General features: G+C 47.6%; 1 protein-coding gene and 1 pseudogene across 1 annotated transcript in view; both read right to left on the reverse strand.

The window, feature by feature from the left end:
• The window catches only part of Pdzd8 (PDZ domain containing 8), a 58,038-nt gene extending 52,753 nt beyond the window's left edge, over positions 1-5,285 (reverse strand). The window contains exon 1 of the mRNA XM_038324947.1: positions 4,246-5,285. Coding sequence (XP_038180875.1) covers positions 4,246-5,102 — 857 coding nt within the window. The 5' untranslated portion in view covers positions 5,103-5,285. The remainder of the gene's footprint in view (positions 1-4,245) is intronic.
• Positions 5,286-13,084: 7,799 nt separating this feature from the next.
• LOC119799992 lies at positions 13,085-13,691 on the reverse strand (annotated as a pseudogene).
• Between the last annotated feature and the right edge of the window lie 812 nt (positions 13,692-14,503).

Genomic DNA, 14,503 nt, shown 5'->3' on the forward strand with positions numbered 1-14,503 from the left:
GTTTTGGTTACAAGCCAAGAACACGCTAAACAGTAGTTCTCAACTGTCAACAGAAACCTTGGCCAACAGAATGGTGCCCAACGTGTGGACAAGTGCATCCACAGAAAACCTGAGAGCTTGGAACAGAGTTAAGTATGGCTTCTTGGTAGCAGCAATTTCTCTGGTTTGCTCTGCTTGCTAGAGGCAAGCACTCTCAAGAGAGGCTTCTTGACTCAGCTTTAGCTGCAAAACCTTGCAGCTCTTTTAAGAAGTCCTGCCACAAAACACTTAAATGGTGTTGATGGATAGCTGACTGCATCCTTTTTGGTGGTGGCAGGGGCCTTTAAATGCTGTAGAGTTGTGACAATAAACCCGGCTCCTCCAGCTGGTACCTCCACCATGAGGCTGGAATCTCAGAAAGCTAAGGAATGGACTGGATCCAGCCATCGAAACCATGCCTTTAATCCTAGCCTTATTGCTTAGCAAATTAAAGACTTGTGTAGTCAGAAAAAGATATACAGTAAAGATAGATTCAAAGGCAAAGAAAATCTATAAATGGTTTACAGTGTGTTTAAAAATATATGTAGGCTTGGAAGACAAAGGAAAAAATAAAGTCCTTAAAATAAGAAAGAAAGTAGTTGGGAGTGGTGGCATATACCTTTAATCCCAACACTGGACCTCTGTGAGTTCAAGGACAACCTGGTCTAACAAGTGAATTCCAGGACAGCCAAAGATAAACAGAGAAACCCTGTCTCAAAAAGCCAAAAAATAAAAATAAAAATAAATAGAGGTTAAAGTAAAGCCACGTAAAGATGAAAAATACGCAGAGAGTCTGGATACTGTGTGTTATTATGCTCTTTGAATTGTTTGAATGCTGAAGAAGAAGCAACAGCTGCTAAAAGATATTTGTTTATAAATGCTGCAGGGCCGGGCCGGATAGAAAACCTCTGTCAACACTCAACCTGTGGGTTGAGACCCTTTTGAGGAATCAACCTTTTCACTAGGGTTGCCTAAAATCATTGGCAAACACAAGATACATCACCATTCACAACAGTGCCAAAATTACAGTTATGAAGCAGCAATAAAAACAGTTTTAATGGGTGGGGGTCCCCACTACATGAAGAACTGCATTAAAGCATTAGGAAGAACCACTGCTCTAAAAGCAGATGTATTAGTAAGAATCTAAAATATGTGACTCCCAAGCCGTAGATATCCCTGCCCTGCCACCCTGGACTGTAACCCTGACTTCACAGGCTCTCCATGTACCAGAGAGCACCAATGATAAGATGAATTTAGAAATTAAAAGTTTTAAAAATTTCTACTTTATGCACTATTTTAAAGTATGTGTTTTGAGAAAAAAATTAAAATGAGGGGGATGAATTAAGAAACAACTCCTAACTTTAATACAATAGAAAACATATTTTTCAGCATATTACAATTCATTTTTAAAAAAAATTCTAGTGTTTTATAAACTGACTGCATTAGTTGGGTAAAATTTAAGCATCTGAGTTCTTAGGGAAGCTTGATTATTTCCAGGTCAAACACTGGGACCTGGCAGTTGTAACAGCGGGTCTACTTCATTTCAGCAACATGAAAAAGGAAAACAAAAAAAGGTTTAGAAAGAGCAACTATGTTCACCAACAAGACACTTGTTATATAATAATTAAGGCATCAAAGAACCAGACTCAAAATACTTTACTATTTTAGCTCTTATTAGGAAGATTAACGTTCAAACGGATACATACAATCTGGGGGATTAAAACAGAAATGCTGTGTGGAGCCACAACTGAAGACGCAGCCTTACAATATAACTTTAAAAGACCCTCTCAAAACTTCCCGTTTAAGTCAGGTAGGAAGTTTCATAGCTACATTTTATTCTGAGTTCAGGATTAATTTAGAAAAATATCTAACCTACTGTTCTGATATCATACTTTGGGGAAAAAAATCATTTAAGAACAAGAAAGGGGGGTATGTGGAACTACTGAGGTTGAGGTGCATTATCAGAATCCTTTCCTAGCAGACTCCAGGTTCCAGCTGCCGCCCCTAGCACCATTAACAGTTATCAAGATCAAAACTCTGTGTGCCCAAAGAAGACAACCTCTCCATTTGCTAATTTGTCCTGCTTTGAGAGCCATTATATATTTTTGGCATTACTAATAATCAAGATAATTAAATGGAGGGATTCTGATGCACTTATGGGACTTAGTTCTGGATTTAGGGCTAAAGGTTTGGGCTGTGTTAAAATGTTATTTTTAATTCCTAAAACAAAGGAAACTTTTTGCATATTTCTGTTCATTTAATCAGAATGATGTACAAGTTTTTGTAAGCAGAAAGCAAAAATTTAAACTAATAAGCATTTATTGGTGGCTCATTCCCAGTCCAAGAAATGTAAAGAGTAAATGAAGTCGAAATAAATTCCTTTAGATTACAAAGAATTAACAAGATAGCCTCACTTTATCCAAGCTGAGCTTCACCTGACTGCTGACGCAAGTAAAGCGAGTTGCCCAACTACTATGCGCTTCTTCCCTTCAATAAACAGGATAAATACTAGTTATGTCCTCTCTGTAAGAATGGTACGTCTAGATGGGTTGTAATTCATCCTCTTAGATGGTCAGCCCCGCAACATCACCGGTGTAGCACACGTCTGGAAAAGTGGCCACACGAGACATGTAGCACTTCCCCTCGCATTTCCATTCTCCTTTGACTAACAGAAAATAGAGAGTCATTTCAACCCTCTATCAACTCCACCCTAGTGTAAATGTTATTGAGCGGACAATTCAATTCTCACTAACCTCTAAATTTTATGAAGGTGAAGGTGGTGGCAGTCTTTATTTCTGATCAGTACTGAATCTCAAGCACTGAGAATGGTAAAGAGGACATAATAAATGTCCAAAAATTATCTATGAGCAATGCACTCTGTAGTAGCTTCTGGTTGACCAATGAATTATCAGAACTTGTAACTTTTGTTTATGACTTTCTTAGCAACACACTGCTATAAACATATCACTGCTTAAAAACTACAACTCATAATGTAACCACGTAAAAGTAGGTTTCGTAAACTGTATCTGCTTTAAACAACTGGCCATCCTGCGCTGTCGATGACCAGGGCACCACCCCTGCAAATGCCCTAGAATATGTGCCCCACACAGTAGCTCTCTCACCACCCAACAGTTCAGACCGCGTTCATTCTATTAGTTTAAAAAACCATAACCAGTAAAGTCGAAGCTTCACAAATCAAAAATTCATTCCAAATCTGCACTACTTCGGGATTCCGTGGCTGGAGACTGTGGTAGAACACTAACTTCAGGGCCATTCACGGTCCACTAAGGGCCGTAGTCACGTACGACCACACTAGGTAACTTCACAGGGCAGACCAAAACCTAAACGTTCAACTCAGTGAACACAAAATTAATGGATAGAAAGAGAAGTTCAAAAGTTGGCTTTTTAAAAAGAAACATGAGCCTTTCTCCTCAAACAAGCCTTTCAAGATCCACATATGAAGCCTCTGATCCTCCAAATCTTCATTTCCCTTCCACTTCCATGTCAGTAAAAGAAAACTCAAAACAATGTATCACATAAAATCAGGTCACAACACAGAGGGGGACTTTAAACAAATCAAAATGACTATCGTCAAAGTAAGACCCTCAAGATGACTTGGGTGAGAACCAGCCCCAGGGAATAGACACCTGAGAAGTGGAGTCTGGTCTGTCTGTGGTGCAGAACCTACTCCCCAAAGGCAGATGACAGATACTCCAAATCCACAGAGAAGACCGCCAGGCACAGAACTCAACTCTTAAGTCACCTCCTTCTGTAGCAATCCCTGTCTTTGCCCGGAGAGCTACCAAGGAACTTAAAGCCTGTGCACACAGACCAGACCTGCGCTGTGAGCACACCCTTCAGGCCTGCAGTGTGTGCAGGAACAACAACTCCACGTGGTCCAGGAGATGCTGCAAAAGACAGCGACACAGCAGCCACTCCCAGGATGCAGCAACCACAGACAAGTGTGTCCCGACAGTCCCCGGAGGCCGAGAAGAGGCACTGAGCGGCCAGGGGCGCCGGTAGGACTCCCAGTTCCCACCGCTACCTTGGGCAGCACGAGAAACGTCCACTACACAATCGTCCTTCCCTAGGGGCCCCCTGTCCTGGACGGAAGCGCACTGCAGACCAGGGCTGCGCTGGGCCTTGCCTTTCTCCGGCCACCGCCCCCGGGCAGCCACCGCTGCCCTGACAGCCCCCACCCCCTCATCCCGCCCGCTCGTCCCTCACCTGATCTTGTAACTGGGCAGGGTGTGCTTGCGCTTGATGATCTTCTTGAGCTGGTTGACGATGATGGAGGTGAGCTGCGGCATGGGCCGCCCCTCGAACTGGGAGCGCACCTCGAAGTCAATCAGCGGGTCCTCCACGAAGGAGAAGAACCAGTGGGTGAAGGGCACGCGGGTGAGGACGAAGCGCAGCCGGCCCACCACCCGCGACAGCTTGACGAACAGGTAGGCGGACTTGCCGAACACCAGGTCCACGTCGATGGCCAGGTGGAAGCCGCCGTCGTACTCCACCTCCGCCTCGAAGGCCAGCTCCTCGGGGCAGGTGGCGGGCAGCGCGTCCCCGTCGGGGCCGTCGGGCTCGCCGGTGCCCGAGGCCACCACGGGCCGCACCAAGCGGATGGTCTTGATGAAGGGCACCGTGTCGCCCAGGAACACGTCGCGCAGGCTCAGCCCCTCCAGCAGGCGGCCGGCCGTCTTGGTCTGCAGCAGCTCCTCGAACTCCACCTTGATCTTTTTAGTGACCCAGCGGCGGGCGAGCGCCGTGTCCCGCAGCTCCCGGAACAGGAACAGGATGGTGGCGTTGAGGAAGTAGCAGGTCTCCCGCGTCGGCGGGGCAGGGCTGTCGGGGGTCGCGGTGGCCTCGGACGACCCGGCCGCGGGCTCCTCCGAGCCGCCGCCATAGAGGTACTCCCTAAGGGGCAGGCCCGGCACCGGCTTGAGATAGCGGAAGCCGTCGCCCGCGCGGGCCGCCTCGTCCGCCCGCGGCTCGGGCTGTCTGCGGTAGAGCAGCAGGAACTGTGCGAGCAGCGTGAGGAACGAGCCCAGCACGGCCGACGCCAGGATCATGAGCAGCAGCCCCATCCCGCCGCCCCCGCCGCCTGCCGGCCTGCTCCCGCGCTCTCCGCGCCTCCCTCCTCACGCCGTCGCCCCCGCCGCCTCCATCTTGCGGACATCGGTCGGGGAGGAGCGGCTCCTTGGGCCCGTCCGGAGCGTCGTCCGCAGCTCGGCGCCGCTGCCGTGCGGCGCCCTAGCCCGCCGCGGCCCCGCGCCTCCACAGACGCTCCCCCCGGGGGCGGCCCGAGCGCCGGCGACCGGCGGCGGCGGCGGGCGAGGGCGGGAACGGCGCCCTCCCCGCAGGGACGGCGCTCATTGGGCGAGCGGCGCGCGACGTCAGAGCGGGCGCGCTCCCGCCGGCGGGCGTCCGGGCGCTCGCGGACGCGGACGCGTGTCCGTCTCCGGCCTCTCGGCGCGCTTCCAGCGAGCGCCGCGCCCCCCACGCCCGCAGTCCGCCGCGCTCCGTCCTCCCGGGGGCGCGGGAGATGACGGAGGGGTGACCCGGAGGAGTCCGGAGCTGGGCGGACGGGGCCTGGCGCGGCCGTCCGTTATTCCGCACCCATCCCCCGCGCTGGCCGTGAGCCCTGCCCGGGTACCGCTGCGGCGACCGTCCGTCCCTTCGTCCCGCAGTGTGTCGCTGCCTCCCCAGCAGGGCATCGCGGCGGACAGCCCGAGCGCGGGCGGTTGGGACGCTGCCCAAGCCGGCCAGAGGACTGACTGCATCAGAGGCCGCCGCCGTAGCTATAGCCTGCACGGGCCAGCGGCTCTGCGTCCGCAGAGGGTGGGCCCCGAGAAGGGACCGAGGAGAACCGCGGGAAGAAGGGTACTAACTTTCCCACCTCAGGGCTTATTCGAGTTTAAGTGAGAAGGAGATTCTTAAGAGGTCTGAGAGGAGTAGGGGGGCCGAAATGAATTCGCCAGCAGATTGTAAGATGTCTTAGGGATTCCCTTCAAACTGTAGTGTACGTCCCCCTCCTTCCTGGCGTTATCACTGAGGCGGTTGACTACATTGACACAGTCTAAAGAAGTTGTTGGGGTCACATGGCAGAGCACTGAGCCCTTGGTTTCCAGTCCGTACAACATTGAGAATGCAGCTGATCAGGTCCATGGTACCCCAGAGAGGAGAACTGGAGATACAGAGACAGGAAAGAGGGAGATTTTGCACAGGGTAGCACCAGGGCCAAACCAATAGAGCTGGAAACCTTTGTGTTCCCTGGCAACAGTGTTTTCTGACTACTCAATTATTACATCATAGCTTATGTCCTTCCGCGTGGACACAGCCTTTTCTAGTGAGGTCAGACTTTTCCAGTACTTGAAAGCCTCAAGGATTCAAGTTGGCTCTGAGACACCAGTGCAGGTATTGTTTCTGGCCCTTGAACATTTTAGAGCAAAAATTGTCTTGACTGCGTGATTCTGGAATTAAACCAAAGTTCTGACCCAACTGGGCCAGGTATAGAGCTTTGGACTCAATTTGATCTCATGTTTCTTATCCTGGGCCAGGCAGGTCTGAGACCAGAATGGTGTTTGAAATGGGAAGACGTCTATAAGACAGATGTTTGCTGAGCAACCTAGCTGACATTTCTAGAAGTTTCAGACAACTTCCATGTTTATGGTCACCCTCTGCTTCTGCTTCTGGGCTGGCTTCTTAGATATATTAGTTCAACCCCAGTGAGAGCTATAAGCCCTTTCTCAGTTTTCACCAGAAATCTTACACCACTGTACCAAACATTACACTAGGGGGTGGAGTGGGGAGTTCTCCACATCAGTGAGATATTAAAACTTCCAAAAGGGAGGATAGACAGATGGCTCTATCAGCAGAGTGCTTGCCATTCAAACATGTGATCCTGAGTTTGGATCCCCAGCATCCACTTAAAAAAACTGGGTCTAACCGGGTGGTGGTGGCACACGCCTTTAATCCCAGCACTCGGGAGGCAGAGGCAGGCAGATCTCTGAGTTCGAGGTCAGCCTGGTGTACAAGAGCTAGTTCCAAGACAGGCTCTAGAAACTACAGGGAAACACTGTCTCGAAAAACCAAAAAAAAAAAAAAAAAAACCCAAAAAATGTATCTTTAAGTTTATAAATAAAAATGATTTTATAGCCATATGTATTTGATATTTAGTTGGTAGTGCTCACATAATTTGGGTGTGGTATGCCCTTTATCTTATGCTGTGTTAATAGAAGCTTGGTGCTTTTAAATGCTATTCTTAGGAGAATATAAATCCACCAGCCCTCATCTTAATAATAATGCTGGTTTATAATTGATCTGAAGTCTGGGGATCACTGTCCTTGACTCTGGAGATCTGAGATTCTGAGTGGATGTGAAGGAGATGCACTAATGACCCACTGATGTGCCTCAGATGACATCATTGAGGTTAAGGTGCCCAGTGTTGGCATAGAACTTGTGGGAGTAAACAACCAATGTCTGATTTGACTTAAAGTCCACTCCATGAAAAGGAACCCTTACCCAAGAGCAAAGAACCAGAGACTAGATAGCCTAGAGACCTAGGGTAAAACCAAACCCTACTGGTCTTTAAAAAAAGTATCCAAATGATTTCTGATGATATTCTGTTATACTCATAGATCAGTGCCTTTTTTAGTCATCATAGAAGCCTCCTCTGGTAGCAGATGAGGTAAGATGCAGAAATTCACAGCCAGACATTACATGGGGAGAGACTTTAAGTAGGACGACTCCATCAAATACCCTCAGAGCTCAGGGAATCCGAGCCAGAGGTGATGGAGGACACCAGGAGAACAAGGCCCTCTGAATCAACTAAGCAAAGTGTGTTTGAGCTCACAGAGACTGAAGCAGCAAGAACAGGGCCTGCACAGGTCAGCACCATGTCCTTTGACTCCTTAGTGTGAGAATGAGCACATCTCTGACTCTTGTGCCTGCTCTAGAGGCTCTTTCCCTCATATTGGGTGACCGTGTCCAACTTCAATATGATGCTTTTTGCTTTATCTTCTATATTTTGTTGTGTTTGATTGCTGTCTCATAGGAGCCTGTTCTTTTCTAATGGGAGACAGGGAGGGAGTGGATCCAGGGGGGAGGGGAAGTAGGGAGGGGAAACTGTAATCAAGATGCAGCATATGAGAAACTCTATTTCCAATAAAAGGAAAAATAAAGGAAGGAAGCTGCCCCAGCAGCTTTCCTGGGAAGTATCCATTTTGAGCTAAAGACCACTAAAAGACACAACCTCACCAACCGAGAGAGAGGCAGAGCTTTCTAATGTCACGGTACTCTGAATCCTTTATGTTGAACTCCAAATAGGAGAGACTCGAAGCCTATGAAATCTGACATCAGCGGGGGGGGGGGGGGTGAGGGGTTGGAACCATATGAAAGTCAATTTAATGAAACTTACGTAAAATAATGCAAACCTTGTCAAGTAGATTGATTGAGAAACACCTAGAGAGTGCCTGAAGTGCCTCTAAGAGTGTCTGTGAGGCATTTCCAGAAATGATTTAGGTTCTGAGGACTCTGCCTTCATCCCTTTATGGATTCATAAGATGATGACATCATTGGAAGGTAGTGAGAAGCAGGAGGTTAGACCTGGCTGGAGGAAGTGGGTCAGTGGGGGTTGGTCCTGGCCTCTTTCTAAATTATTCTCCTGGCTAGTTGGTAGTGGAGCACACCTTTAATCCCAGCGCCGGAGGCGGAAGCAGGTGGATCTCTGAGTTCAAGGCCAACCTGGTCTACAGAGTTCCAGGACAGCCAGAACTGCACAGAGAAACCTTGTTTTGAACATCCCCCCCAAATCTTCTGATTTCTGTTTGTTGGGATATGAGCTTGTCTCTGATGTGCCGAGCCCTCCCCGACATGATGGATAGATACCTCTGAAGCCATAAGCTAAAACTAATCCTCCTTTTAAATTTCTTTTTTTTTTTTTTTTTTTTTTTTTTTTTTTTGGTTTTTCGAGACAGGGTTTCTCTGTGGCTTTGGAGCCTGTCCTGGAACTAGCTCTTGTAGACCAGGCTGGTCTCGAACTCACAGAGATCCGCCTGCCTCTGCCTCCCGAGTGCTGGGATTAAAGGCGTGCGCCACCACCGCCCGGCTTCTTTTAAATTTCTTATATCTGGTATTTGTCACAAACTTTGAAAAGCAATACAATAGCAAAATTGAGGGCAAAGCAGCGAGAAGTTTATAATATCTGCTAAGAAATAATACACGGAATCATTTTGTGAACTGTGAAGATAAAAAAATCCAACAGTAATTTTTTGAGGATTCAACATATACCTGTAAGGAATGAGCAGAGCAGAGTTCCTGCCCTCAGGGCTGCAGGCCCTGGCAGATGCAGACACCCACAGTCGCTGCTCCAGCAGAGGCCACTGCAGAAACTGTGGGAACAGAGCCTTCTAGTCCAGGGGCAAAGAACAGAAACTGCCTAGGGCTAACTCCACTGCCGCGTAGTTCACGGTAACGGTGCTGGAAGATCTCCAGGACTCAGCTGCGTGATGTTCCTTTGGGTCTTGCACAGAACCGTCACTGCACAGGATTGTTTCTCACATCCTTCACCCTCACCTTGTTCTCTTGTCGAGATGTCTGCTCTTTGTCCCTGTCCCCGCTCTGGACTCAGGCAAGGAGCTGAGAAAGCATCAGCTCTGGACCCAAATCTGGAGAGTGCTTGCTGCACCTGGTGCCGCCAGCGTGCACCTCTAGCCCAATCTTAAATGTTGGGAGGGAATCCATAATTAACCACACTGAATCAATCCTTTGTACCCCTGGGCTTGCCAGTACAGAATGAGGCAATTTCTCCCAAGAGGAATTAAAAAAATGATGGGTTGTCCAGTGTAGTGGTAGACACCTTTAATACTAGCACTCAGGGGGCAGAAGCAGGTGGATCTCTGTGCAAGCCTCTTCTACATATCCAGTTCCAGAATAGCTAGGCTCTGTTACACAGAGAAACCCTGTCTCAAAAAACCAAATCAAAAAGAAAAAGGGAAAAAATGTTGGGTCATTCTAGTTTAATAGGAAACAAGACAAGAAATGGATTCTCTCTGGGGAATATGGGAGGCTTTGGGGCAAATAGAATTCCCTTTGGTGGTTTCTTGGAGGAGTTACCAGAGTAAAAAATAAAACCTCCCACGTTGGAAATCCAATGTAGTTCAGGGAAATTGGGACAGGATGCCGGGGAGAAGGTGGAATGAGTAAGTGTTGGGGCTGACCAGTGTGAAAGAAGGGACGGGATGTGAGCTGAGTTAGGGAGAGGTCCAGTTCTATTTTGCTAACTTTGTAGTGTTGAAAGGTTTTTGTTTTGTTTGTTTTGTTTTGTTTTTTTAAGCAAGAATATAACAACACGTTTTCTTCCACCCCCACTGACAAAACGTCAAACTTCATTACGGCCTCCGCTCTCTGCTTCTGTGCACTAATGGTGCTACACACATGAGAGCCCTCATCATCCCCTTCCCACACCTCCATTATCGTAGTCAGCATCTCTTCCATTTCCCACAAAGTGCCCGCCCTCGGATTTTGACCAGTCTCTCACCTCTGACCCTCTCTTGTTCCCCACGATGCTCAAGGGAAGACAAAGCCTTCCATTTCAGGGAAGAAAAAGGAGGCCTATCGGGTAACCTGGCCCATGGTCCTTCCTTCCCTGACAGCTACTTGCTGACAGAAGCCTCTCTTCTGTGGCCACAATAATCACCGCAAAAAATATAGAGAAGTTCAGTGGATAGCGTGCTTCCCTGGGGCTCACTGGGCAGGTAGCCTAGACTACTTGGTCCACTTCAGGACTGTGAAAGATCTTATCTCAAAAAACAAGGTAGAGGGCCAGTGATGGAGATGGCTCAGTAGGTGGTCCTGAGTTCAGCCTCCTGAATTCACATGGTGGAAGGAGAAAACTGACCCTTTCATGTTCTCTGACTTCTATGCCTATGCTCCCTCCCCAGCACAAAAGTGGAGGACTTCTGGCCTTTACATGTGTGCACACATACCTGTACCTGCACATACAAGAACGTGCCCACATACTCCACCCACCCAACCCTCACCCCAGAATACAGCAGACAAAACAAAATAAAGCAAAACTGTGCTCATGCAGTGGAACCTGCTCCTGCAGGCCCAGCTCCTCTCCTTCCACATATTCACCACTTCCTGCATGCTTAGAAAATGCAACAAAATCCCCGCTAGCATCCTACCTTCAGCTCCCCAACTTCCTCCTTAGCCTCTCTTATCTAGAGTAAAGCCAGTTCACTCTGACTGCAGCTTTCCTTCGTCCCTTCATCCACAGAGGTCCTACTTCTGTCTGAACAATACCCCCCCATGCGCTGCCAGTTTTAAACTGACAAAACCCACAATCACCAGACCGAGGAGAGTCTCCACGAGCGATTATCTACATGAGATTGGCCCGTGGGCATGCTGTGGGATGGAGAAGAGGTGTCCTTGATTGTTAATGTGAGAAGTCCTAGCCCATTGTGTGAAGTTCGTGCCCTGGTTTGGGACCCTGGGCTGTGTAACTGTATAGCTTGGGCTAGCTGAGCAGCAGCAAGCAATAAAGCAAGTTCACTCTCTTAGCTCTTGACTGTGGATGCATGGGACCATTTCCTGCCCTGCCTTGATTTCCTCAAAATGATGGACTGTGACTTGGAATTTTAAGTCAACTCCACCCTTCCTCCCCTGAAATATTTTTTGTCAGGGTGACTTTTCATAGCAACAGAAATGAAAACAGGACACCCCACCTCCAGGAACCCCACCTCCAGGAACCCGTTCTTGGCAATGCCTTTGTAGATCTTTCATCAGAGTTCTGAGGACCCCCTGGCAATATGGGTCACGTTCCCCTTTTCATGAATCCTTTCCTTCCCTTGACAAGACTGTGCAGAATGCCAAGTAACGTCAGGCTTCAAGCTTATTCCTCGATTTTGGTTATCAACAAGAGAAGCTGCCCCTTCGCAGTTGCTGACCATTTCTGTGGCTAGAGATAGGAACAGAAAACACTCTTCCCTGAGGAGAGCCCTGGGTGGGGGTGCCCAGCTTTCCAGTGTGCTCTGGGCTGAGACAATGCCTGGGAGTAAGACCCTCAACAGTAAAATCAAAAAGTTCTGGGCAAACTGGCCAAGTTTGTCACCTTCAATTGGAGATTCTTTTGTGGATGGAGTGGTTCCCCTCTCCCTGGGAACCACAGGACACTTCAAGGAACAGCAGGGAAACAGGATTGATTGTTTCCTCTTTTTTAGTGGGAATGAAAAACTGCTTCTAATAATACATCTCAAGTCTAACAATAGCACTAAATTCTTTCTGCTTTGCACTTTAATCACGGCACAAGCCCAGTTCCAAACTTCTTATCTTTCATTTAAGGCTGTGGACTCTCTCATTACTGTTCAGAAACAGAAATTATCCTTCAGTTTTGAGACTTTTAGAGTCAACTTGATTGTCCCCTTTCTCAGACACCTCTAATCAAATCCTCTTTAAACAGACAAGGGCTTAACTCGCTTTTGTGTATTTCTTCAACTGCTCTCTAAGCAGGTTCACTTCTGTCTATGCCCTGAAGCTAGGACAGTTCAGGCTGGGCCATTACATTTTGCCCCTAAATTCTTTTTTTTTTTTAATAAAAAATGTATTTACTTAGAAGCATTCAGAATGCCAACAAAACAGTTTCAATTTTTTTTTTTTTTTTGCAATTACAGAGTGGTATTCAGTTAACAGAACAGCAATTATCTTTGTATAAGCTGCATCAGAGACAACTGAAGATTAAAAAAAACAAAAACAAAACGGAAAAAAACTACCGTCCCCATATATAACTAATTTGTGCTGTGCACCAACAAGAACCTGCTTTAAATTTGCATGCCAATTTATAACCCTCAGACGACACCAGGCAAGGGTAGTGGCTATTGAAAATACCACCAGGACAGGGCTATCTAAAGACACATTCGGTAGTGTGTTAACTATACAGAAAAAGACACTGTACAGTTTAAAAGCAAATCTTACACAACCTTACATTTCAATTTTCTTTAAAAGGAGTGAGTTGTGTACAGGGGGGTTAAATGCTTTATAGACAAGAAAAACCTGCACTAGAACCAACTTATTCATCATCATCCTCTTCCTCTTCATCCTCCTCGTCCTCCTCACCATCTTCCTCTTCCATTTTCTTGCTCTTTTCTGCCTTGACCACCCCCTTTTCGCTGCATCGGGTTTTCCTTTAGCTCTGTAAGCAGCAATATCCTGTTTGTACTTCTCCTTCAGCTTGGCAGCCATCTTTTCGTAGGGCTGCTTGACATCTGCAGCAGTTCTTCCACATCTCTCCCAGTTTCTTTGCAACATCACCAATGGATAAGCCAGGGTGTTCTCCTTTGATTTTGGGGTGATACTCAGAACAGAACAAGAAGGCCGAAGGAGGCCTCTTGGGTGCATTAGGGTCCTTGAACTTCTTTTTGGTCTCCCCTTTGGAGGGGATGTAGACTTTCATGTCTCTTTCATAACAAGCCTTGTCAGCCTTGGCCATGTCTTCAAATTTCCCCTTTTCTTTAGCAGACATGGTCTTCCACCTTTCTGAACACTTCTTGGAGAACTCTGAGAAGTTGACAGAAGCATCCGGGTGCTGCTTCTTGTGTTCCTCCTGGCAAGCTTGCACAAAGAATGCATACAAGGACAATTTTGCCTCTAGGCTTCTTAGGACCTCCTTTGCCCATGTTTAGTTGACTTTTGTCCGGGAAGCACAGAGTCGCCCAGTGCCCACCCGGCTCTTGCTTGCCCCTGCCCTGTCTCTACGGAGCTCAATGTACTGCAATTGCCGTGACGCCCCTAAATTCTTACTGGCTTCTGTAACTGGTCTAATCACTTCCAACTTTCCACCCATTCTTTTCTGCTCTGTTGTCAAGCAAAAGTGTTCTTTTCCCTGCTTGAAATGTCTTTCCAAATGAATCTGACTTACAGATTTGGTAGGTCAGGCAGAAGTTGATTGAGACCACTTTCACACACAAGAAAGCACGTAATGGCCATTCCTACAAGGAAATGTGACAGGGTTTCTTTGCAGGAGTTTTTGAGGGATCTTACCTGGGATATCCTTCCTACAAAAGTGCATACCAGATTCTTGAATGTTTCTTGTGAAATTGGGCCACATTATGCCTATCCTCTTCCGTCTTCAAGTACTCCTGTAGATCCCACCGTCATTAGGATAAGGCCACGGTCCTTGACTGGCTTTCAACATCTGGCTTCTACTGTTTGGTCAGGGGTCTCCCAGATGTTTTCTGAAAGGGAGGTGGAAGCTCTTTGGGTTCGTGGTTCCCTACATTTCCATGGCAACTATTCGATCTGGCTCCTCTCAGAATCTTCAATCTCCAAGCTTAGTCTGAGAGGATTCCTCAGCTTGTGTCCAGTCAACTCTAACTCAGCACCCAGAACACTGTTCCTGTGCCGTATTCTAGTCCAGTTCTTCTGTGATGTCTACAGCCCAGCCAAATTCCCCTCAAAAGCACACCCCAAGCACTCTCTCCCCTCCTTC

Source organism: Arvicola amphibius, chromosome 1 (assembly GCF_903992535.2).
Source record: "Arvicola amphibius chromosome 1, mArvAmp1.2, whole genome shotgun sequence".
Taxonomy (NCBI): domain Eukaryota; kingdom Metazoa; phylum Chordata; class Mammalia; order Rodentia; family Cricetidae; genus Arvicola; species Arvicola amphibius.